The sequence below is a fragment of the Pristis pectinata genome, chromosome 27, assembly GCF_009764475.1.
Source record: "Pristis pectinata isolate sPriPec2 chromosome 27, sPriPec2.1.pri, whole genome shotgun sequence".
NCBI lineage: Eukaryota > Metazoa > Chordata > Chondrichthyes > Rhinopristiformes > Pristidae > Pristis > Pristis pectinata.
Genome location: NC_067431.1, coordinates 25352161 through 25378859, shown reverse-complemented (window position 1 = coordinate 25378859; position 26699 = coordinate 25352161). Strand labels below are relative to the sequence as shown.

The 26699-nt window shown below is 43.3% G+C and overlaps 1 protein-coding gene across 4 annotated transcripts in view; it reads right to left on the bottom strand.

The window, feature by feature from the left end:
• Window positions 1–15955: 15955 nt before the first annotated feature.
• The window catches only part of LOC127583735 (anaphase-promoting complex subunit 13), a 35830-nt gene continuing 25086 nt past the window's right edge, over window positions 15956–26699 (bottom strand). The window contains exons 1-3 of one of the 4 annotated variants that reach the window (XM_052040024.1): window positions 22635–22737; window positions 20610–20740; window positions 15956–16628 (exon numbers count right to left, since the gene is read on the bottom strand). In XM_052040024.1, the coding sequence (XP_051895984.1) occupies window positions 16503–16628; window positions 20610–20708 (225 nt within the window). In that variant the 5' untranslated portion in view covers window positions 20709–20740; window positions 22635–22737 and the 3' untranslated portion in view covers window positions 15956–16502. Of the gene's footprint in view, window positions 16629–20609; window positions 21197–22634; window positions 22738–26699 lie in introns of those variants that run through there. The other 3 variants (XM_052040026.1, XM_052040025.1, XM_052040023.1) reach the window with 3 other exon arrangements.

Here is a 26699-nt window from a genome sequence, read left to right as displayed (position 1 = left end):
AGTCCACCATACAAGCCAGCCTCCCCTCCATTGGCTCTGTCTACACATCCCGTTGCCTCAGGAAAGCAGCCAACATAATCAGGGACCTCTCCATCCCAATCATTCTCTTTTCTCCCCCCCTCCCATCGAGCAGAAGATAAAAAAGCTTGAGAACACATACCACCAGGCTCAAGGACAGCTTCTACCAACTCTATAAGACTCTTGAACAGACCTTTTGCACAATAAAGACAAACTCTTGACCTCCCAATCTACCTCATTGTGGACCTTGCACTTTATTTGTCTACCTGCACCGCACTTTCTCTGTAACTGTAACACTATATTCTGCATTCAATGATTATTTTTCATTTTGTACCACCTCAATGTACTTATGTATGGAATGACCTGTCTGGATTGCATGCAAACAAAAGCTTTTCACTGTATCTCGGTACACATGGCAATAATAAACCTATAACCCATTCCCTATATCCTTTAATAGAAACATTGAAAGTAGGGTAGAGAAAGCCATTTGGGCCCTCTGATCCTGTTTCATCAGTCAATGGCTGCTCATATACTTCGATAGCATTTTCCCATACTCTCTCCGTATCCCTTGATGCCTTCTGTATCTGGTAATTTTTCTGTCTCCTTCTTAAAAATACCTAGCGACTTGTCTCAACACAAATTTTACAGCTTCACCACTCTCTGAATGAAGAAATTTCACTTCACCTTGGACCCAAATCTTCTGCCCTTTAACCTGAGACTGTGACCCCTGGGTCGAGATCCAGGGGAAACATCCTCCCGCATCCAGTCTGTCCAGCTGTGTCAGAATATTGTCAGATTTAATTAGATCTTCTCTCAATTGAGTTCATCCTGACGCCGTGCGGACTTTGTACGTTCTCTCTGTGACTAGAGGGAGGAGGTAGAGGCACAGCGGTACACAGGCAGGCGTGAGGGCTGGGGAGAGGGTGGGAGTACCAACAGAAGTCCTCAGTATTGATTCCAGCACCATGAAGACTCATGGAATTTGGTCTATGGGCAAGGAAACCTCCTGATTATCACCACCGTCCCATCTTCCCACCGAGAGTACCGTCCACCATGCTATATGGCACCAAAACCTTGCTAAATAGGACAGACAGCAAACAGATCCGGTGGTCAAAATGTGGCACGCCAACTTTGTTATATTCTCCAATATTCTCCAACTTTGCTTATGTGTAGTGCATTATCAGTATCCTGTCACCATGTACAGCAGCTACCCTTTGAAGCTTATAGGGAAAATGGACTAAATTGATCCTGGACACACTTTAGGGTAATTTCCAGGTCGGTGTACCTTTCTGACCCCAGATATATCATTATTCTTGCTTAACTGATGGAAAAGAAACTACAATTGATCTCAATGAAGAGATCAATACTCTGAAGTGTGAGGGATGAATTTCAGCGGTTCGACAGATTTTTTGGAACTTATATACAGAATTAAATTATTATCCATTCATGCCAATATTCCAATGGAAAAATATGCAGATACTGAAAATCTGAAATAATAACAAAAAATGCAGAAACATTCAGATCGATGACCCTTTGTCACACCCTTCTGATGAAGTGTCTTCGATCTGAAGCGCTAATTCTGTTTCTCATCCCACAGATGCTGCCTGACCTGAAGTTTTTATTTCAATATTCTGATGGAGACTTGCTTGGAAATGTCAGATCTCTCTCCCTGAAAAACTATTGCTCCTCAGTGAAAGGGAGTACTGCCAGAACACTGAATAAAATACACCCGAAACAATTTCTAAAGCAGCAAGTGAATCGCAATCTAATTTCTCAAGCAGATTATGATATCAAAAGTGAAGCAACTTACCCTGGCTAAATCCTATTGTTTTCACAGAAGTGAGGCACATTGTTTTGTTCACAGGACATTGTTGGTGGTTGGTGTTGCAATCCATGATCACCCTTGCATTGGAACACTGGTAGCACCTCAATGCTTCAGCTGCAATGTTAATGAAAGGCAACTGGCGTTACCAAAACTTTCAGTCAGCACATCTGTACTTCCTGGATCATGTTGCTACCAAATCATAACTTCATAGATCTAGGAGAAAATATGCAACATATAAAGCCTGGAGGAACTCAGCAGGTCAGGCAGCATCTATGGAGGGAAATGGACGGTCAATGTTTTGGGTCGAGACCCTTCATCAGGACCCAAAACATTGACTGTCCACTTCCCTCCACAGATGCTACCTGACCCACTGAGTTCCTCCAGTGCTTTGTGTGTTGCTCCAGATTCCAGCATCTGCAGTCTTTTCTGTCAATATTTATATGAATATCTGTCAAAATACCACTTTCCAGGATTCATGCACTATCATTAATTTTCTGCATTGAATTGATTTTCATTTCAAATTCAATAAGCATATCTGCCTTAATTATTACACCGTTTCAAAAAAAGTCCTCCAGATCTTTGGTTCCCTTTGTTTCCTACATATATTCTGCGTGTCAGCCTCATGATCCAGGTGTTACAGAGGTGCAAGGTTGAATTTTTAGCAGCCTGTGGACAAGAAGTCCAAAGTTCAACACAGGGGATGTCAAGACCATTCCAGCCTCAACTTCCGATGCCATTGAGAGAGATGGGGGCAGTAGGAGGTGAATGGAGACTCCCATTGTAACCTCACTATGGCTATAGTCATTAAACCTTGAAACTGAGAAAACTTCTGCAATGACACCTGGAATCAAGATCTCAAAGTTACAGATTATTCAGCGGGAAACAATGAAAATCAATTTTAAAAAATGCATTGTTCTGACACAAGTAACAGGCACTTGTGATTGGATACAAGAAGATGGGAAAAATCTGGAAAATATCATTTCATTTTCTGTGCAATACTTTGGGCAGTTACCGAATGGAATCAGCAAGGTAGCTACTCTCAGAGCTAATACATTAAAATGACGATTTGAACAAGGAATATCCAGGTTCCCCGTATTCGTGGAATTGCTCACATCATCATAGAAAGCACAGACAAGAAAGCTCACCAGTGCCTCTATTTCCTCAGGAGGCTAAAGAAATTTGGCATGTCCCCTTTGACACTCACCAACTTTTATTGATGCACCATAGAAAGCATCCTGTCCAGATGCATCATGGCTTGGTATGGCAACTGCTCTGCCTAGAAACTGCAGAGAGTTGTGGACGCAGCTCAGCACATCATGGAAACTAGACTCTCCTCCATGGACTCTGTCTACACTTCTTGCAGCCAGCATAGTCAAAAACCTCTCTCACCCCGGACATTCTCTCTTCTTCGCCCCTCCCATCGGGCAGAAGATACAAAAGCCTGAAAGCATGTACCACCAGGCTCAAGGACAGCTTCTGTCCAGCTGTTATAAAACTATTGTACAATAAGATGGACTCTTGATCTCACAATTTACCTCTTCATGGCCTTGCATCTTATTGTCTGCCTGCACTGCACTTTCTCTGTAACTGTAACACTTTATTCTACATTTTATTATTGTTTTCCCTTGTACCACATCAATGCACTGATGTGATGAAATGATCTGTATGAATGACATGCAAAACAAAGTTTTTCACAGTATCTCGGTACATGTGAAAATAATAAACCAATTACCAAATGCCATCCAGATTAACATAAATGCTATGCCACCATACTCAGTGGTTATATGTTATGGAATGATATAAACCAGGAGTATCCAACGTCTAGAAGTCGGTCTTGTCATTGTTGTTTAACTAGAGAGTGAGATGGATCTGATTCTTGGTGCATTTTCTCAAAAGGACAGATTGTTTTTCCCATTGAATAATATAAAACATTGAAATCTTTATTTTTAAGTCACATTGCAGACATTTTCTCAGTTTCATTGTATAATGGCAGTAGACATTAACTGAGTTAGTTGAGGCAGGTACAATAACAACATTTAAAAGACATTTGGATAAGTACATGGAAAGGTTTAGAGGGAAATGGGCCAAACGCAGGCAAATGGGACTAACTTAGGTGGGCACCTTAGTCAGCATGGACCAGTTGGGCTGAAGGGCCTGTTTCCTTGCTCTATGACTGTATGACTCTATGTTATAATGGGAAATTCTCAGTTGTTTCCATTCACACCAATATTCTAATGGAAGGAAAAGAAAATCTGTGATAAAAACAGAAAATGCAGAAACACTCAGACCAATGACTCTTCGTCACCCCCTTCTGATGAAGGGCGTCTGATGTGAAATATTAACTCTTGTTTCTCATCCCACAGATGCTGCCCAATCTGCAGTTTTTATTTCAATATTCTGATGGAGCTTTGCTTGGAAATTGTAGGTCCCTCTCCCTGAAACACTATCTCTCCTCAGTGAAAGAGAGTACTGCTGGAGGGCAGTGCACTCCGGCCGATGACACCCCCAAGTGTTGTCTTGTAGAATTCCCACAAACCTATTGACGGAGATAGAGAAGGAAGGGGGTTGGATTAGATTACGGATCATCAAGGAGGTGCGGGTTCTATATATTTGATTAAATACATCACCAAAGATTTTAAGTGCTCTTCATTTGTAGCAAGTAATAAAAATGAACGTGATTAAGAGTATCAATGTGTTGTATCCTTACCATTCAGGGAGCAAAGTGCAGCAATGAAGGCTCCGGTAATGAACTTCATTTTGACCTTATCTTCAGCTGCCAATACCAAAGTCTCTAGCGATCTGTGTGTTTCCTGGCGATAAACAAATACCACCATTTTAAATTTAATACAGATGAACATTCTGTAACAACTGCATTGAAATGAGATCTTATTCCCCCTAAACCAGATAGGAAATGTGAAGGAATCAAATCATAGAACATAGAACATTACAGCACAGTACAGGCCCTTCAGCCCACGATGTTGTGCCGACATTTTATCCTGCTCTAATATCTATCTAACCCTTCCCTCCCACATAGCCCTCCATTTTTCTATCATTCATGTGACTATCTAAGAATCTCTTAAACGTCCCTAATCTGCCCCCACCACCTCTGCCGGCAGTGCGTTCCATGCACCCACCACTCTCTGTGTAAAAGACTTACCCCTGACATCCCCCTTATACCTTCCTCCAATCACCTTAAAATTATGTCCCCTCGTGTTAGCCATTTTTGCCCTGGAAAAAGTCTCTGACTGTCCACTCAATCTGTGCCTCTTATCATCTTGTACACCTCTATCAAATCCTACAACAGTGTGGAATTTAAATTCAGTTAATGAACTAATATCAAATTGATGTGCAGTACTTGGAATGAAGGTGCCAGATTGTTGTTAGATATCACTTGTTTCACAGGTGTCCTTCAGGTAAGGACATCGCTCGTATTCCAGATTGATTCAAGACCCTCAGTAATATGACTGAGTCCGAAGTGTCCTCTGAAATGGCCCAGCAGGACACTCAGATGTTGCAAGTCATTCTGTCAAAGCACAATGGACCCAATATTATTGACATAGAGCAGCTGCTTGTAGCCACACCAACCCCAAATGTACTTGTCCAGATGTAGAAGGTCTGCTGTGCTGCTTCACGAATTCCAGCAGCATGGAGTAGTGATGGTTCTTAAACGCCACGTGAGAGATGCTCCTCCAAAAACTCCCCTGACAACTTTGATCGACATAAGAACAAAAGAAGTAAGAACAGAAGCAGGCCAAATGATCTTCTGACCTGTTCAGGCTTTCTGTAAGATCATGACTGATATAGAGCCGTAGAGAGAATCAGCACAGAAACAGGCCCTTCAGCCCACCAAGTACATACTCATTTATACATAAACTACATTCTTATCAACTCCCCCCAGATTCTACCACTCACCTGAGGACAATTTACAGTGGTCAACTAACATAGCAGCACATTTGGTTTCATTTTCCTGCCGGATCCTTCTAACCCTTGATATCCCCATGGTCGGAAACTCTGTCTGCCTCAGCCTTAAACAGGTTCAATGACTCAAGCACTGTAGATCTCCAGAGTAGAGAATTACAAAGAATCACAAGGCTCAGAAGGAAAAAACTCATCATCTCCGGTTTAAATGGGCAATCCTTATTCTGACACTATGCCTCTTGGTTCTAGGTTCCTTATCAGAAAGAATGTCACCTCAGTTTCCTTCTTGTCACACCTGTAGGCAACCACATTCAGGTAGACAGTTATTTAACTCCTGGCTGACTAACATTGACCAAAATCATACTCTGGATGCCATGAGTGGTCATAGGGGAAAAAAAACAGAGATCACAGGTTGCAAGTTAAATAAATCTACATGGAAAGTTATTTTCAGTCACAAACGAGATTAACCCAAGGACACAATTTACAATTATCTCTTTTCTCCACCGTCTGACTGTCTGCAGAATTTCAGTCGAGTGGGATCTCTCCAAGATGCTGATAAACTCTGAGCTCTTCCCCATCAAAACAACTTTCCTGTGGAAGTTGATGACAAGGTTGAATTGAGTTAGGATGCATGGCTTTATAAAGAATAAACTGGCAGTGGAAGGGGCAATCAAAAAGGGGAGGGGGTTATGCCATGTCAATCACCTGTCGAGGGCAAATTTTGTTGTATTATAAAACAGGGCTTTGGTGGCAAAGCTGGGCAATTCCGTGGGTGAGTTTGTGCAACACCAGGATGGGTTGTGCTCAGAACTGGAGTCACGCCTAATTACATGGGAGTTGAAGTAAACTTAAATGCTCTATGTAGTGGACAAGTTACAGCAGTGCTTGATAGATCTCTTATCATGTCTTTTTCATATTATATATTCTTATCATATAATTATTTTGTAGTTTATTGTAGTACCTTATTATTTGTGGTAGTTTACATTGTATTAGTTATAATGTTACTACATTGTAATAAACTTTTAACAGGAGTCTTGAGTTGTGCTACTCTGTGCTAACTTTAATCTTCCAGGTGAGGCAGAAGTTCATGTGCACCTCCTCCAACCTTGTCTACTGTATTCAGTGCTTGTGATGTGGCCTCCTCTACACCGGTGAGACCAAGCACAGACTAGACGTTCATTTTGTGGAACACCTGTGCTCTGTCTGCAATGGCCATCTTGACCTCCTCGTTGCACGTCAACTCCCATCCCCGTTCCCACTTGCAGCAAGTAATTTTGAGGGTAATTGGCTCTCATTACAATGGGTTTCATAACAGGAGTGAAAAAAGAATATTGCAGTTGTATAGGGTCTTGGTGAGGAAGACGCAAAAAGATCTTGTTTTCAAATGACTACACAAACATTTAGACTGAATCAGATCAATGTCCATATGAAGACATATACTGAACTAAAACTGATGGTGTGAGATGTCAACTGAATAAGGCACACAGAGCTGTCAAACCGGGTATGTTGAGAAGGTAAATTTTAGAAGAGTTTCACACTGAACATTTTAGAATTGAGAGCATGGAGGCCATTGCTAAAATAATTTGGTTATTGGATTGAGTTGGATAAAGATGTTGAAAAGCTTGCAGTTAAGTATACTGTCAGTCAAGATTGTAGCCAAGCCAGACAACTTTACACATTTGGAAATAGCTAATGAGACCTTTTCAAAGAGTAGTTATTGATAATGTAATCAGTGATTATTTGATCATATATACATCAGTTACAGATATGAGTGGAGAAATGGCAGATGGAGTTTAATCCGGGCAAGTGTGAGGTGTTGCACTTTGGGAGGTCAAATGTAAGGGGAAAGTATAGTTAGTGGCAGGATCCTTAACAGGACTGATATGCAAAGGAATCTTGGAGTCCAAGTCCATAGCTCCCTGAAAGTGGCCCTGTGTGTAGATAGGATGGTAAAGAAGGCATACAGCATCCTTGTCTTCATTGGACAGGGCATTGAGTATAAAAGTGAAGAAGTAATGTTGCAGCTATATAAAACTTTGGTTGGGCCGCACCTGGGGTATTTTGTGCATTTCTGATTGCCCCATTACAGGAAGGATGTGGAGGCTTTGGAGAGGGTGCGGAAGAGGTTCACCAGGATGCTGCCTGGATTAGAGGGAATGAGCTATAAGGAGAGGTTGGACAGACTTGGGTTCATTTCTTTGGAGCATCAGAGGCTGAGGGGAGACCTGATAGAAGTTTATAAAATTATGAGAGGCATATATAGTGTAGGCAGTCAGAGGCTTTTCCCCAGAGTAGAAATGTCAAGTACTGGAGGACATGCATTTAAGGGGAAAGTTTAAAGGAGACGTGCGGGGCAAGTTTTGTATACAGAGAGTGGTAGGTGCTTGGAGTGGGCTGCCAGAGGTAGTGCTGGAAGCAGATATGATTTTGTGGCTTTTAAGGAGCTGTTAGATAGACATATAGATATGCAGGGAATGGAGGGATTGGGATCATGTGCAGGCAGAAGTAAGTTCATTTAATTTGTCATTGGGTCCGGCACAGACATTGTGGGCCGAAGGGCCTGTTCCTGTGCTGTACTGTTCTATGCTCTATGAATTAATATACAAACTAAGAACTGAAGTAAGCCATTTGTCTCTTTGAGACTGTTACACCATTCAATAAGATCAGTATTGTAACATTAACCCCGCATTCCTATCTCTGCCTACAATCTTTCACTCCCTTCCTTAGCAAGAATCTGTCTAACTCAAAAACTATTCAAAGACTGTGTTCACATCGGCCTTTGAGGAAAAATGTTCCAACAATCACCCCCTCAGAGAAAAAATCTGCCTCATCTCCATCCCAAATAAGTGACACCTTATTTTAGACAATGGGCCCTAGTTCTAAATTCTCCCACAAGAGGAAACATCCTCTCCACAACGGTCCTCTCAAGCAACTCCTCAGATCATATATATTTCAGTCAAAACACTCTTCTAAGCTCCAACAAATACAAGCTTAGCCTGTCCAACTGTCCAACCTACTCGTGCTAGATATCAATCTAGTAACTGCTTCCAATACACTTATATCCTTCCTTAAATAAGACCATTACTGTACACAGTACTCCAGATATGGTCTCACCACTGCCCTGTATAACTGAAGCATAATCTCCCTAATTTTGCATTTAATTATTTAATTCCCTAGAAATAAAGAATAATGTTCTATTAACTTTCCTGATCATTTGCGGTACCTGCATATTAACCTCTTGCCAGACCTTTGCCCACTTACTTAACCTATCAATATATCTTTGAACCCTCCTCAAGTTCTTTTCAAAATTTACTTTACTATCTTTGTATCATCAACAAATTTAGCAACTGTAGCGATTCACCGCACCGGCATCGAACTGGCTCCCAACATCGCAAGCGTCATCGGAGGCCCCGATCCAAGATGGCGCGCAGGAAGGTCTTCTTCCCCATTGTCGGGCTAGGAAAGCCCGCGCGCGGGAAGGGAAGGTGACCCGCACGTGACGTCAGCGCGGGAACTGTAGTGCAGGAAGGTTTGGGATATTAAAGGCGCACCGGGCCCCTGTCGTTCATTCGACTTCTGATTTCAAACCAGGGACTCTGTGTCTTCATTTTGTAGTGTGTAGCTAGCCGCTACACAATCATATTTTTGTGATGTCATCCAAGTCATTTATGTAAACTGTAACAAGTTGGCCCCGGTATTGATTCCTGCGGCACACCATATGTTACATCTGCCGACTGATGTGCCAACGTTTGTACCTACTCTGTTTCCTGTTAGCCAGCCAATCTTCTATCCACACCAATGTGTTACCACTAACACTATGAGCATTTGTTTTCACAATGACCTGTGATATGGCACCTTATCAATTGCCTTATGAAAATCCAAACACAGTACATCACTACTTCCTCAGAAGGCTAAAGAAATTCGGTATGTCCCCTTTGACACTCACCAACTTTTATCGATGCACCATAGAAAGCATCCTATCTGGATGCATCACGGCTTGGTACGGCAACTGCTCTGCCCAGGACCGCAAGAAGCTGCAGAGAGTTGTGGACACAGCCCAGCGCATCATGGAAACCAGCGTCCCCTCCTTGGACTCTGTCTTTACCTCTCGCTGCCTTGGTGAAGCAGCCAGCATAATCAAAGACCCCACCCACCCGGGTCATTCTCTCTTCTCTCCTCTTCCATCAGGTAGAAGATACAGGAGACTGAGGGCACATACCACCAGGCTTAAGGACAGCCTCTACCCCACTGTGATAAGACTATTGAACGGTTCCCGCATACAATAAGATGGTCTCTGACCTCACGATCTACCTTGTTGTGAACTTGCACCTTATTGCACTGCACTTTCTCTGTAGCTGTGACACTTTACACTGTACTGTTATTGTTTTTACCTGTACTACCTCAAAGCACTCTGTACCAACTCAATGTAACTGCACTGTGTAATGAATTGACCTGTACGATCGGTATGCAAGACAAGTTTTTCACTGTACCTCGGTACAAGTGACAATAATAAACCAATACCAATACCCTCTATCCACAGCACATTACTTCGTTAAAGAACTGCAATAGATTGGTCTAACATAATTTCCCTTTCACAAAAGCATGTTGGCTGCCCGATTACATTCTTCTTCTAAGTGCCTGCTATAACACATTTAATAATAGCTGCAAACAGTTCCCTCCAGTAGACGTTAAACTAACCAGCCTGTAGTTTCCTGCATTCTGTTTGCAGTCCTGTTTGATTAAAGGAGTCACAGTTACTACTTTCCAATCTAATGGAAACTTCCCCATACCTAGAGAATTAAAATCAAGTTATGAACCATCCCACTAGCAACTTTTTTAAAAGCCTGGGATAGAGTCCATCAGGACCCAGGGACTTACTAATTCCCAGCTCCAACAGTTTGCTTAGTAGAGAGAGATAGTGAGAGGGACTGCACTGAAAGTTGTACCAAGTGTTCAATAACAGGAATTGGACATGATTATTAGGAGAGATCCTGTAGGATTTAACAGACAAGTGGCAGCGTGGTGCTGGAGTTTGGGGTTTTGTTGCATCAGGAACCCACTTCTGCACCTCCTGACCTTGCCATGTTTCTGAGGCCTGAGAAACGTGATGAAAAGGTTATTAAAATAGAGATGCTCAGTCTCACTTAAAAGCAGTTATTTTAGAAATTGCCTCCCGTGAATGAATTTGGTAACTGCAGCAGCAAACTATCTATTGGCTAAACTCAGTATTGCCTGAATCTGAAGCTCACACACTCCATGATCACACGCCAGACATAAGCAGCACCACATCCAACAAAATGCTTTAAGCTTAAATAGCTTGGCAAAAATAGTTACTTCATTAGTGGCAGTACAAAGATTCAAGTAATCTCTAATTCAACAGCTTTCATTTTTTATTTCTCAAATTCAATTTTTAATATATTATGTGTTATATAAAATAATTCATATTTTTGATTAGCTTCCTCATTTGGAGTGCTTTAGTAAAAACAACTTTTGTTAAGAAGCTGTTTTTTAAAAATTGTCTTTCAAGTAGGAAGCATACTTTTCCTTCTGATTACCCCTCTATGGGCTACTTTCACCAGCATTCTATTCTTACATACCTTGTAATGAGCCTTTCCTCACTCTATCTAGGACAGAGTCAGTGAAATAAACAATGGTTTGAGAGAAACGATGCGTCTTCAGCAATTTTAGTGACTCTTCATAATTTACAATTCAGAATAGAACATTAGTGTTACCGTGGCTACATGTATGACATAAGCATGTCAGTTATCAGTTTAAAATTAAATGCTGTAATAATTACATTACAGTGATTGGACACAGCGATTGTGATCAAACTTTACAGCTGGAACTATTATGATGTCACATTCTCCGGTGTCAATCCATTGATCAGTGTTGTTGGAGCTGCATATTTCCAGGCAAGTGGGGAGTATTCCATCACATGACCTACTTATGTCTGATAAATGGTGGAAAAAGCTTTGGGAATTAGTCAATCATTGCAAGATGCAAGGCTTTTGATCTCCTCTTGTATCTAGTTTATCTAGGGTGTTGGTGGCAAGGCTGGCATTTAATGTGTATCCCCAATTACCATTCAACTGTCATGAACAGTTCATGCCAACGTGAAGTTACCTTGACAAAAGTTTGGTTTTATTCATTAATGGGATATGTGGGCATTTTTGGAAAGGAAAACATTTATTGGACGTACCCAAGTTGTCCTTGAGAAGGTAGTAGTGAGCTACCTTCTTGACAAACTGCAGCCTTTTTTGGCAAAGGTACTTAAACAATGCTGTTAGGGAGGAATTTTATGGGATAGTGAAGGGATTGTGATATATATCCAAGTTAGGATGTTGTATGACTCAGGCAGGCACTTGAGCTGTGAATGTTGCCTCACTGTATCTGGAACAGAGTCAGTAAAATAAACAATTTGTTGAGAGAAATGATTGTCTTCGGCAATTTTAGTGACTGCATGATTTACAATCCAGAATAGTATAACCTAGAACATGGACGCATGTATGACATAAGCAGGTCAGTTTAAAATTAAATGTTGTAATAATATTGCACTACAGTGGACAGCATACCCAACCTCCTTCTAGCTTCATCCTTCTACACAATAGAGACTGTGGGGTGGTGGTCAAGATTATGTTGAAGAAACTGAGCTGAGTGGCTGAAGTGTGATGCAGGAAGAAATGTGTGCTTCAGGTGCTGAACGGGATGTCAATCAAGCGAGTTGCTTTGTCCTAGATGGTGCCAGATGTTGCTGGAGCGACATATTTCCAGGCAAGTGGGGAGCATTCTATCACGCTAGTTACTTCTGTCTGGCAGATGGTAGAGGAGCTTTGGGAGTTGGGAGATAAGTCAATCATTGCAAGATGCATAGCATCTGACCTCCTCCTGTATCTCTCATACTTCAGGATGTGGGTGTCAGTGGCAAGGTTGACATTTATTGTGTATCCCCAATTACCCTTGAACTAAAGGGCTTACCTGACTGGTTCAGAGGGCATTTAGGAGTCAACCGCATTTATATCTGTAAATGGTCCTGTAAACTTTTGGGTTATGATGAAGCTACTGAAAAGTTGATTGTGCAGGATGTGGCATTGCTCTACCACTCCATTTCAAGAGGAGCCGGACTCTCTCTTCGCAAGGATAAATGGTACGCTGGCCTCTAATGCAACAGAATTTGCTCCAATTACATAAGCCCTGGGGACAGCACATCTGGAGTACCGAATACAGGTCTGGTCTTCCTCTTGAAGGATGGATATACTTGCGATAGGGTTAGTGCAGTGAAAGGCTCACCAGATTGAATGCTGACACCTGTAGGTTTATCATAGGAGGAAAGGATAAGCAGACTTGCATGAGTTAGTGAGAATGAAATGTGACCCTATGAAACATATAAAATTGTAATTGGGCTTGTAGTGTAGATGTGGATTTGACGTTTCCCTTAGCTGGGCTGTCTAGAACCAAAAATCGGTTTCAGAATAAAGAGCGAGCCATTTAGAGCTGAGTTAGCAAGAAATTTCTTCTCTCAGACAGTGGTGAACCTTTGAATTTTCTATCCTTGAGGGCTGTGGATGCTCAGTCACTGTGTTCAATCAAAACGAGATCAATAGATTTCTGGGCATTAAAAGAATCAAGGGATGTGAAGGTTGTGCTGGAAAATGACACTAAGGTTGAAGATCAGCCATGTTCAGAGCTGCCTCTGAGATCTGGATGGCCTATTCCTGCTCCCATCTGTTCTGACAGTCTCAGCGTAAAGCTAGTGAAGCTTTAGATCTGCCTACCCATTAGTGTCGTGATATACTCATGACAGGAGCTTGTACATTCTCCCTATAATCACGTGGGCTTCTGCCAGGTGCTCCAGTTTCATCCCACATTCTAAAAAGCATGCTGGAAGGTTAATTAGCTAATATAAAATTGCCTTGTAATTTATAGCAGCTAATTAACCTAACCCTGCAGTGTAGGTGAGTGGCAAAAAAGAAATCAAAGGGGAGTTAATAAGCAGGACTGGCAACTCAGCATTCCACGGTGTAGAACCTTCAGGCTTGATGGGGGGAGATGTAAAATGGTGGAGGCATTGTAATTTTAATAAAGGAGTCGATTACTGCAGTAATGAGGGAAGATACCAAAGGTTCTTCAAATGAGGCCATCTGAGTAGAGCTTAGAATAAAGGTGGTGATCACATTATGGGGGGTGTACCACAGGCTTCCTAACAGTCACTGAAGATAGAGAAGCAGATATGTAGGCAAATCACACAGAGGTGTAAGAAGAGTGGGGGTGTGGTAGTAGGGGATTTCAACTTCCCCAGTATGAACTGGGATTGCCTAGAAAAGTGGAATTTTGCAAGTGACTTCAGGAGAGTTTTTACAACAAGTATATAAATAGTCCTGCTAAAGAGGAGGTAGTACTGGACTTTATCTTACAGAATATAGCTGGGTAAGTGGTTGAACATTTTGGAGATAGTGATCTTAACCCTACTAAGTTTCAAGGTAGTTATGGAAAAGGATAAAGATTAGAATTTAAGGGAATTGGGGAAGCCTGATTTCAAGATTAGAAGACAGGACCTGGAAAAGTATACTGGGAGAAACTACTTGAAAGTAAATCTATATCTGATGAATAGACATCATTCAAAGGTGAAATGGTGAGAGTTCACGGCCAATGTCGGCCTGCAAGGTAAAAGGTAGGAACTAATCAAAGAAGTTATGGATAACAAGGAATATTCAGAGTTGAACAAAGGAGGCAAAGAATGTAAATGGCAGATTGAATTTTTCAGAGGTTACAAGTATATTGATGAGGGATGCATGTTGATGCTGTCTGCAGGGACTTCAGTAAGACATTTGACAAGGTCCCACATGGGAGACTTGTCCAAATGGTTAGAGCTGATGGAATCTAGGGCAAATTGGATCCAATATTGTCCTGGTAATAGGAGACAGAGAGCAATGGTGTGGGATTATTTTTGTGGTTAGAAACCTGTGACCAGAAGTGTACTACAGGATTCGGTGTTGGGACCGTTACTGTTTTTGATTTATTAATGATTTGGATGTGGGTGCACGTTCTCAGATGAATGAGAATTAGTGGTTTTGTTGGAAGCGAGGAGGGTACTCCTAGGTTATAGGACAATACTGATGAGTTGCTAAAATGGGCAGACCAAGGGCAGACGGAATTTAATCCTGTTAAGAGTGAGGTGTTGCATTAATGATGTCTAAAAAAACTAGTATACAATGAACATTGAAGAAGAGATAGAGGTTGCATGTAAGTCTAAAGATCCCTTAAGGTGGCAGCACAGGTAGATAAGGTGGTTAGGAAGACATTTGGAATATTTGCCTTCATTAGCCAGGGCGTAGAGTATAAAAGCACAGAGGTTATGGTACAACTTTATAAAACATTGGTTAGGCCACAGCTAGAGTACTGGGTGAAGTTCTGGTCACCGCACTATAGGAAAGATATATTGCACTTGAGAGATTCACCAGGATGTTGCCTGGAATGGAGTGTAGGAGAGATGGTCTTGGCTGAAAGGGGACCTGATTGAGAGAGAGAAAAATGAGGGGTACAGATAGGGTAGATAGTAAGAAACTTTCCCCAGAGCAGGAGTATCTAAAACTAGAGGGTACAGGTTTAAGAGGTAAGAAGTTCAGAGGGGATCTGAGAAAAAGTAGGTGGTTAGAATCTGGAACACTCTGCCTGAGGGGTGGTGGAGGCAGAGACTCTCACAACATTTAGTAAGTGTCAAGACAAGCACTCGAATCACAAATGCTGAGAAGATTATAGGTCAAGTGCTGGAAAATGGGATTAGTATAGATAGATACTCGAAAGTGGCAATGGACATGGTGTGCCCAAGGGCTTATTTCATACTGTATGACCCCATAATCAACTGGGGTAGAGAATTCTAGAGATTCAGCACACTTTGCAAGATGAAATTTTCATACATCCTAGTTCTAACAATCACCTCTTTATCTTATAGGTGTGTACCCTCATTCAAGACTCTCGCTCTGGTGGAGACATCTCAACATCTACCTTGCCATACCTTCTTGGGATGTTATGTTTCAATAAGATGATCTTCTTTCTTCTGAACTCCAAAGAATATAGGTCAAACTTTTTAGCCATTCATGACAGGGGAACCCTCTCACGTCAGAAATTAGCACGGTAGATTGTTTCTGGACTGCTTCCAATGCTAGTATATCCATCAGAGGTCCCACAACAATGGTCTTAATTTTGATATATATTTCCAGTACATTTTATTGAACTAGATTCAATTTACTGCTGGGAAATGTTAAAATAGACAGAAAGAAATTATTGAAAGCTTAATGTTTGTAAGATCAGTAACAGCATTAATTATTTACAAATTTAGTTATAAATCACATGAAATGATTTGTGTGCCAGGATTGTACAATGGGTGGTCCTTATAAAATGTGGAAGTAACAGATATCAGCCATTGATGGAATTAATCTGCTGGCACATCACCACTGCTTGCAAGTGAGATACTCCACCAGTACTTCTATTTGATGAATACAAACTTTCTTCTTTAATGAGTAAAAATTATAAACTTTTCCACTCTTATTAATTGTCTATAAAGACTATTAACTGAGGCTCTATAATTCTTGCTTTGATACGCCATGTCTGTAATTTCATTTCAATGATAATGGACATTAAGCTTGCAGTAAGCCTTCAAGTGAAAGTAAATTCTGGCACCTGCCTCTTGGAAAGAATATAGAAATAAGCTTTGTTGCTGTGCTGGTATCAATGCTGTCAGTAACTAGCTTCCTGCAGATGGGGTATTTTCGTGCAAGTTTTGCAAGGCTAAGTCAGTCCATTTCATATCTTGTTCATTGATAGATTCTGTAGTTCCCCCATTATCCTGTTCGGGTTCTGGAAGTTCACTCTGTGAAAGGAAAATAAATAAAGGAGTTACAAAGACCATCACCTTTCTAAGATGTATGTATATTAATGAGCTCCTCAATTTATTTAATCTCCAGTGGGAACCTTTGGAGATTCCCATATACTACACTACCAGGTAGAGGGAGACTTCATTACTGACTTCTATCCAATGACAATTACTTACAACGGAAAGAACATTAATCCTGTGAATTTCAGCAATTGAGTACTTGCGTGCAACACACCTCTCAGAGGCTTATGCATTGCCTAGAAGTTTAATGACTCGCATACTCAAATTTCAATAAAATTTGCGAAAATGAAAATAACTGAGAATTTATGCATCAGTTTTCTATCATAGTAACTACAAACAACATAAAGTTCTGACTTTTCATTCTGCATTTTGAGATTTGGAACTCAATGCAGCATCTTGCCCCCATCTAGTGTCTCATTCCACTTAAGTAATAATTTAGAGACATAAGAGACTGCAGATGCTGGAATCTGGAGCAACAAGCAAAGTGCTGGAGGAACCCAGGGGGTCAGGCAGCATCTGTGGGAGGAAAGAAATTGTTGACAGTTTGGGTTGGAACCCTGCATCAGGACCTGATGCAGCATTTCGACCCAAAACGTCAACAATTTCTTTCCTCGCACAGATGCTGCCTGACCTGCTGAGTTCCTCCAGCACACTGCAAGTAATAATTTGCTTCTTCATTCTTCCTTCCAAAGTGAATAACTTCACATTTTCCCACATTATACTCCATCTGCCAACTAACTGCCTACTTACTTAACCTATCTATATTCTTTGGCAGGTTCATTGTGTCCTCTTCAAAACTTGCTAACACATCAATCTCTGCATCATCAGCAAATGTGGGAACAGTACACTTGGTTCCTACATCCAAGTCATTGATATAGATTACAAATAGTTGGGGCACCAACACTGAACTAGTATCCCACTAGTTACTGATTGCCAATCTGAAAAATGAGCCAGTTATACCGACCCTCTGTTTTTCATTAGTTAAGTCACTCCCTTATCCATACCGATATACTACCCTGACCTTGTGCATTCTTATCTTGTGCAGTAATCTTTTATATGGCATCTTATTAAACATATTCTGGAAATCTAAATACACCACATCCTCCTGTTCACCTTTATCCAAACTGTTTGTAATATCCTCAAAGAACTCTAATAAATTTGTCAAACATGATTTCCCTTTGTTAAAGTTCTGCTTGAGTGTCTTACAACTACTAAATTTCCTGATGTTACTTCTATAATAGTGTGAACATAATGGGATAGAATTCTTCATTAAGATGGAAATCTTAACTGGGACCTAAATCTAAACAAAGGAACTTATGAAGCTATGACAATTGAGTTGGCGATGATAGACTGGGAACTTCATTAAAAGGTGTGACAGTGGAGAGTATAATGTTAACATTTAGCCACCCTTGTCAGGGTTGGTTTACTCAGGTTTATTACTTCAGTTATTTTAGATGATTCTTCTTTGGATCTTTTGTTAGACACAGCAGAGTTGTGTTTCTTCTTGCATTTTTGCACCAGGCCGAAATGTATAACAATTGCATTTCCTGCATTCATTCCTGAAATATAAGCCTCCTTCAGTCATAAGAGTCAAAACATTGAAACAGGTCCTTTGATTCACTGTGTCTGTACCAGCCCTCAAACACCAATCTACACTAATACCATTTTCCAGCACTTGAATGCTTTGGTGTTTCAAATGCTGCTCTCAAAACATTTACAGTGAGGGTCCTCATCCACACTGTCCCCCTCAGGAAGTATATTCCAGATTTCCAACACCCTCTGGGTGAACAAAATCATCTTCAAATCCCCTCTAAACTTCCAACCCCTTACCTGATACCCATGCCCTCTGGTTATAGACACCTCTGCCAAGGAAAAATGTTTCACACTGATTATCCTATCCATGCCCCTCATAATTCCACATACCTCAATCAGGTGCTCCATCAGCTTTCTCTGCTCTGAAGAAAAAAGCAGCCTATCTAGTCTCTCCTCGTAGCTGAAACGTTCCAGCACAGTACTGTTGAATCTCCTCTGCCCCCTCTCCAGTGCAATCACACCCTTCAAATAACGTGGCAACTAGAATTGTACACAGCAGCGAGACGAGCTGTGGCCTAACTAATATTTTATACAGTTCCATCGTAGCCTCCCTGCTCTTATATTCTATGCCCCACCTAATGAAGTGAGTATCCAACAGACCTTCTTAATCACCCTTATCTACTAGTTGCTCAGTCTCTCTAAATCTTTAGTTCTCCATTATTTCTGGCAGGCTTTTTTAGTTTTATGTGAAGACAGAAAGTATTTGTTTAATATCTGTCATTTTCTTATTCCCCCTTATAAATGCTCTCACTTCTGTCCATAAGTGACCCGTATTCAGCCTTACTAGTTTTTTTCCCTTTTATATACCTGTACAAGTCCTTACAATCTGTTTTAATGTTTCTTAGACTCAGAGGAATACAGCAGGGATACAGGCCCTTTGGCCCAACCAGTCCATGCCAACCACAGTGTTCACCCAGCTAGTCCCAACTTCCTGCGTTTGACCCATTTCCCTCTAAGTTCCACCTTTATCCAAGTGCTTCTTAAATGATACTATTGTACCTGCCTCAACCACTTCCTCTGGCAGCTCGTTCCATATACTCACCACCCTCTGCATGAAAAAGTTACCCCTCAGGTCCCTTTTAAATCTTTCCCCTCTCACCCTAAACCTATGCCCCTAGTTTTGGACTCCCCTACCCTGGGGAAAAGACTGTTACCATCCACCTTACCTATGCCTTTCATAATTTTAAACACTTCTGTAAGGTCATCCCTCATTCTGCAACGTTCCAAGGAATAAAAATCTAGTCAGGCCAACCTCTCCCTATAACTCGGGTCCTCTAGTCCTGGCAACATCCTCGTAAACCTTTTCTGCACTCTTTCCAGTTGAACCACATCGTTCCTATAACAGGGTGACCAAACCTGTACACAGTGCTCTCAGTGTGGCCTCACTAACGACTTGTACAACTGCAACATAACGTCCCAACTCCTATGCTCAATGCCTTGACTGATGAAGTCCAAGTGCTAAATGCCTATTTTACCACCCAGTCTACCTGTGACGCCGCTTTCAATGAACTATGCACTTTTACTCCTAGGTCCCTCTGTTCCATTACACTCCCCAGTGCCCCACCATTCACAGTATAAGTCCTACACTGGTTTGACATTCCAAAATGCATCACCTCACACTTATCTGTATTGAAATCCATTTGCCACTCTTCAGCTCACTTCCCTGATCAAGACCCACTTGTAATCTAGGATAACCTTCACTATCAACAACACCTCCTAATTTCGTGTCATCCACAAACTTACTGGTCAAGCCTTGTGCATTCGTGTCCAAATCAAGTCAGCAGACTCTCATACTTTATATCCCCTTTCTTTACCAACTTCTTGGTTCACCTTTACTCAGTTTTAAAACGCTCCCAATTCACCTGCAAACTCAAGGTAAGGGGAACCCTATCCTTGTTCTGCGTGGGAGGAGGGGATGTGATAGCAGAAGTGTATGAAGTAAAGGAGATGCAGTTGAGAGCCCCATTAACTACAGCAGAGAAGAAGGACATCTTAAAGAACACGGGTGTGGAAAATCCATCGTATATGCTCTAATAAGAAGAGTTTCCTCAGCCTGATACGGCTGTACTTTGCTGTTTCAATTATTTTTCTTGTCTTGAATTGCCACATTTTAAGTAATTGTTGCCTTGAAGACTTTGGTTTGCATCCTATTAAAGGCAACCTTCAACCCTGATACCTCAACAACTTAAAGCAGACTTGCTTTCTCACTTTGCCAGTTTTGCTGAAATGTCCTTGAGCTAAAACATTTGACTCTGTTTCTGTCCCAATGGCTCTGAACTGTAAGTGCAGTCCAGAAGCAATTACAGATGAGGGACTCACTTTAGGCTGCTTAAAGGCGAGAGTACATCTAAATGCAACACATACCAGTGGGATTTCCACATCTTCATACGGCAGCTTGTCTTCCCGCCATGCATCATCAATCAGGTCCAGAATCCTGCCATCTCGCTGCACCTCGCTGTCCATTTAACCAGTCTGCAGAATGCACTAATGCAATCCTGGAATTAAAGTCATGGATAAGTAGAAACAAACAATCAAGTCCAGATGAAGCCTTTTCCCCAACATTTTCAGATCTGGTCTGCTTTAGTAACAAGCAGCCAGACTTACTCTCCATTAACCAGCATCTGCCAAGCAAATGGAGACACAAGAGACTGCAGATGCTGGAATCCAGAGCAAAAAAAGCAAACTGCTGCTGGAACTCAGGGGATCAAGCAGCATCCGTGGAGTCAGAGGGATGGTCGATATTTCAGGTGAAGACCCTGCATCAAGACTGAAATGTTGACTATTCCTTTGCCTCCACAGATGCTGCTCGACCCACTGACTTCCTCCAGCAGGTTGCTCGTTGTCTGCAAAGTCAGGCTTTACTGTATCTGCACACATGGATTTATTTTGGGATTTTCCCATCTCTTTACTCTTCACCTCTCACAATCAGACTCCTCTCACTACTCCCATTCTCTGCTGCCAAACCCTCATCCTTCACCCTCTTCCCCCCTACTTCCATCAACCCCTCCCTCTACCCAACCCAAGCTCCACCTTCCCCCCCTCCCCTGCTCCTCCCCTCCCTTCCCCCACCCCTCAGCACCCCACCCAAGGTCCACCTTCCCTCCCTCCCCTCTCACCCCCTCTCACCCCTCTCCTCTCACTCCCTCCCTCCCCCTCTCCTCACTCCCTCCCCTCTCACTCCCTCCCCTCACCCCTTCCCCTCCCCTCTCACTCCCTCCTTCCCTTCCCTCTTACCCCTCTCCTCTCACCCCTCTCCTCTCACTCCCTCCTTCCCTTCCCTCTCACCCCTCTCCTCTCACTCCCTCCCTCCCCCTCTCCTCACTCCCTCCCTCCCCTCTCACTCCCTCCTTCCCTTCCCTCTTACCCCTCTCCTCTCACCCCTCTCCTCTCACTCCCTCCCTCCCCTCTCACTCCCTCCCCTCTCACTCCCTCCTTCCCTTCCCTCTCACCCCTCCTCTCACTCCCTCCCTCCCCTCTCCCCCCCTCTCCCTCCCTCCCCTCTCCCCCCCTCTCCCTCCCTCCCCTCTCCCCCCCTCCCCTCTCCCCCCCTCTCCTCTCCCCCCCTCTCCCCTCCTCCCCCCCTCTCCTCTCCTCCCCCCCTCTCCCCCCCTCTCCTCTCCTCCCCCCCTCTCCTCTCCTCCCCCCCCATCCTCTCCTCCCCCCCTCTCCTCTCCTCCCCCCCTCTCCCTCCCTCTCCTCTCCTCCCCCCCTCTCCCCCCTCTCCTCCCCCCTCTCCCCCCCTCTCCTCCCCCCCCCTCTCCCCCCCTCTCCTCCCCCCCCCCTCTCCCCCCTCTCCTCCCCCCCCCCTCTCCCCCCCTCTCCTCCCCCCCCTCTCCCCCCCTCTCCTCTCCTCCCCCCCCTCTCCCCCCTCTCCTCCCCCCCCTCCCCCCCTCTCCTCCCCCCCCTCCCCCCCTCTCCTCCCCCCCTCCCCCCCTCTCCTCCCCCCCTCTCCCCCCCTCTCCTCCCCCCCCTCTCCCCCCCCTCTCCTCCCCCCTCTCCCCCCCTCTCCTCCCCCCCCCTCTCCTCCCCCCCCCTCTCCTCCCCCCCCTCCCTCTCCTCCCCCCCCTCCCTCTCCTCCCCCCCCCTCCCCTCCCCCCCTCCCTCCCCCCCTCTCCTCCCCTCCCCCCCTCTCCTCCCCTCCCCCCCTCTCCTCTCCTCCCCCCCTCTCCTCTCCTCCCCCCCCCTCTCCTCTCCTCCCCCCCCCTCTCCTCTCCTCCCCCCCCCTCTCCTCTCCTCCCCCCCCCTCACCCCCTTTCCTCCCCCCCCTCACCCCCTTTCCTCCCCCCCCTCACCCCCTTTCCTCCCCCCCCTCACCCCCTTTCCTCCCACCCCACCCCAGCTCCACCATCCCTCCCTCCCTCCATTTGTTCTTTCCTCCTCCCCGCGCACCGGCAGGAACGTCTTCCCGTGTCCTCCATAAACGATCCGACTGCTCCAGTCGTCCCGGGTAAAGGGTCCGGGGTCAGTGCCCGTTTGCTCGCTGCGGTGGGCGGGTGGGGAGAACCGGGGGTAGGAGGAAGGTGGAGTAATGTGGGGGGGGGGGGGGAAGCAGAAGGGGGTGGTAAGGGAGAGGGGCTGGGGGAAGGGGTCTATACTTTCTCTTTGCTAAAATTGATTAAGTCCCTTATTCTCATTCAACCTTTGGCTTCTCACAATTTCCTGCCTTCAATGACTGTGGAGCAGGCACAAAGCTGCAGAATTTGTGGGAAAAACAGGGAAGTTCTAGGCGCTGTTATTTGGAGGGAATCTTACTGCATTGTTTTAGGTATGTGGGCAGTTAAACAGAGAAATCATTATCTCTGCCTGTGCATTTACATATGATGCCTTTATATTCCCCCCAATATTATGGTGTTAGTCACCAACCATCCATTACAATATTACACTGGAGCTACCATCCCTCACATTAAAGTCCTTACTAGCCCGGATCTTACACTCTGGTGCAGGAATATTGTATTATCAGTGACGCTGTCTTTCAGACTCAGTATTAAATGTATCTGATTTCTTGGGTGGAACACAAAAGGAGCAGGAATAGTTCACCTGGTTCCTCAAACTTGCCTCGGATTCAATGTGATCTGCCCCAGGCCTCAACTCCTTCTCTGTGCCAGATTCCTATAGCACTCACGCACCTGATCTTTGAAAAATGTATCTACCTCCGCTTCTAAAGATCCAGCTCTGAGGCAGAGAATTCCAGAGATTCACCACCCGCTGAGAGAAGAAATTTCTATGTACCTTGGAGCTAAATGACCAGACCCTTTTCTTGAAACTATGTCCCCTCATTTGAGATCGCCCAATCAGTGAAAATATCTTGACATTTACCCTGTCACGTTCCCTCAGGATCTTATGTGTTTCAATAACATTGCCCTTCATCTAAATTCCAAAGCATACAGATCTATACCAAACCTATCTAACCCATACTGTTTAGGTAATGACCACATGGCATACTTTGAGAAGCAGGAAAATTCTTCCAGGGTCCTGGACTGATATTATCCTTAAATTAATATTAAAAATAGATTCTGCTTAGCACAATAGGATTGCGCTTTGTGCAAAAGCACTTTGGACATCCAGAGGTTGTTAAAGGTGCTATAGAAATGCATGTTATTAATTGCAGTAACAGTGAAAATTGAAGGTATCCAGATATTTAAAACATATGCGTTATGAGCTACCATGATTTCATGTTGTTCTTATTTTGCCATATTATTTGTTCTTACCAAAGTTCTTTGTGATGTACTAACTTGGATAAAAATGGGCAAATCGTTCTGGGATTTATTAGGAAATAAGAGATCAATGAGAAGCCACTGGGTCTCAGTGGATTTTGGTAAAAACATTTGGTGACAAACCATTTAGCAGCCCCTTCCACATTGGAAGAAAGGTGACAACACAGACATTTAACAAAATGGTTTTATGCAGTCTATAACTAATGATAAACTGTGTAATAAAATTGAACCAAGCTTTTGAAATTATAATTTTATTTTTAGCTAGTTGCTGTTTCTTGGAACACAGTTTGTTTTATTATGGAAATTCTCTCCCATACATCTGTAACAGGTGCATGGTCCTTGAAGAAATGCAACACCCCCACTGACTTCTGGCAAGCTCTGATCCAGACTGTTCAAACTAGAGGAGACGCATTCAGGATGGTATTGAAAAGACAAGTTGTTTTATTTTAGTTAGGGTAGTTACAGATTAGTACCAGAGTTCTTCAGATGAGTTTGAATCACACATCTAATTGACCAGCTTTGTCTCATTAACAGTAATCACAGAATTACTATACTGTCATAAAACTCACCAGGTTCACTAACATTCTTCAGGAAAGGAAATCTACCATCCTTACCTGGTGTTTACATGTTTCCAGAATCAGTGTGGGATGGCCAAGCTTCTACAGATTTACTGTTGAAGGCAATTTAATCAGTTGAATCATGGTCTGGTAGGGCAATCCAAATGTGCAGTGACACGAGCAGCTTCAAAGAGTACTCGACTCAGCCCAATACATCATGAGCACATCCCTCCCCATCATCGGTAGTATTTACACAAGGCACTGCCTCAAGAAGGCAATATCTATCAAAGATCTCCACCATCCAGGCCAAGAGATCTTCTCACAGCTACCATTAGGCGGGAGGTACAGAAGCCTGAAGTCCCACACCACCAGGTTCAGGAACAGCTGCTTCCCTTCAACCGTTCAGCTCTTGAACCAACTGGCACAATCCTAATCACTACCTTGGTATTGTAACACCATGACCACTTTGCACTATTCGGGTTGCTCTCTTTGCTACAGAGAAAAGGATGAGAGGGTATTTAATGAAGATACTTAAAATCATTAAGGGTCCAAATGAGTAAATAGAAATAGCTCCTATTTGCAGAATCATTAATGATCAGTGGATAAGTCCGTCATAGTCACAGGAGGAGGGCAATTTGCAAAAGAAGCAAACCCCCACAAATAATATGACTAGTTAGAATCCTTGATTTTACTACCAGGATGGGTAGTGGAGACAGATCAAGTGAGGATCTTTGGAAGAAACCAGATGCCTGCTTGACGAGAGAAATATTTGTAGGGCAATGGAACTGTGCAGCTGATTGAACCTTTGCTGGATCTGAGCAAAAGCCTTGGGTTGAATGGCATTCTTCTGTGTTGTAACCATTCTGTGACAGAAGAGATTGTGCTGACTGCATAAAAAGACCATTACAAATAGGAAAAGTAGGGCTTATAGCGTAAGGGAGTGTCAATAATTTATAGACACTGGTGCCTGCTTAATGCTTCCTCCATCCAGAAATCAATCTTGTGAAACTTCCATCTTAAGTAAGGAGACCAGGCACAATGTAACCAGGGCTATATATAATTTCAATATACTTTTACTCATATTTCAGTTAGATCACCCCTTGTTCTTCTGAATACCAAAGAATACAGGTCTAACTTAAGTTTTTGTTATAGGACAAACCTCTCATCCCAAGAATAAGCCTATTGAAACTTTTCTGGACTGCCTCAGAGGCTAATATATCCTTTCTTAAAGAAGGCCACTGGGTAATCAGGAATTGCAATGGTACATCACACAAAGCACCGGAGGAACTGTGGGTCAGGCAGCATCTATGGAAAGAAATGGACTCGACGTTTCAAATCCAGACCCTTCCAGCTGAAGACCGAGTCCAGATGGAGGGTCGTGACCCAAAACGTTCACTGCCAATTTCCCTCCATAGATGCTGCCTGACCTGCCGAGTTCCTCCAGCGCTGTGTGTTGCTCCAGACTCCTGCAGTCTCTTGCGTCTCTGCCTTGCAATGGTACATCATTATTTGGAGCAATTCTACTTTTATCCCTGTGCAATCTGCAATTTGATTAGTTCACCTGCTAATCAAAACATCAGAAACTCATTACAGGTCCTCCCCAGTTACAACAGTGTTCTGTTCCCGAAAACTGTTCATAACCCAGTTAGGAGGGGGAGAGGATCACAGAAGCAGCTGCTACAGGAGAATGAGGAGTGGGAAGAGCAGCTGCTTGGCAATATATTTAAAAACATACGCCAACCAAGGGCAACACATAGTAAAATTAGGGCATTTAACTCAACCAGTCAGATTTCTGAAATGATATTTCAGGAAAACTATTATCCATACTCAATAGTATGAGCATAGTATGAAATAAACGACTGGTTTGTGTCATTCCTGCTATAGTAAGATAGCACATGTAGTGTGATCCCAATCATGGACTAGAGCTGCTAACGGAGTTCCCACCGAACAGAAGCAGCCTGCAGCCTGAAGCAGCTGGCAAGGGGGCAGGCATGGTAGCGTAGCGGTTAGTGTAACGTTATTACAGCACCAGCGACCCGGGGTCAATTCCCGCCACTGTCTGTAAGGAGTTTGTACATTCTCCTTGTGCCTGCGTGGGTTTCCTCCCACATTCCAAAGACGTACAGGTTAGGAAGTTGTGGGCATACTATGTTGGTGCCAGAAGCCTGGCAACACTTGCAGGC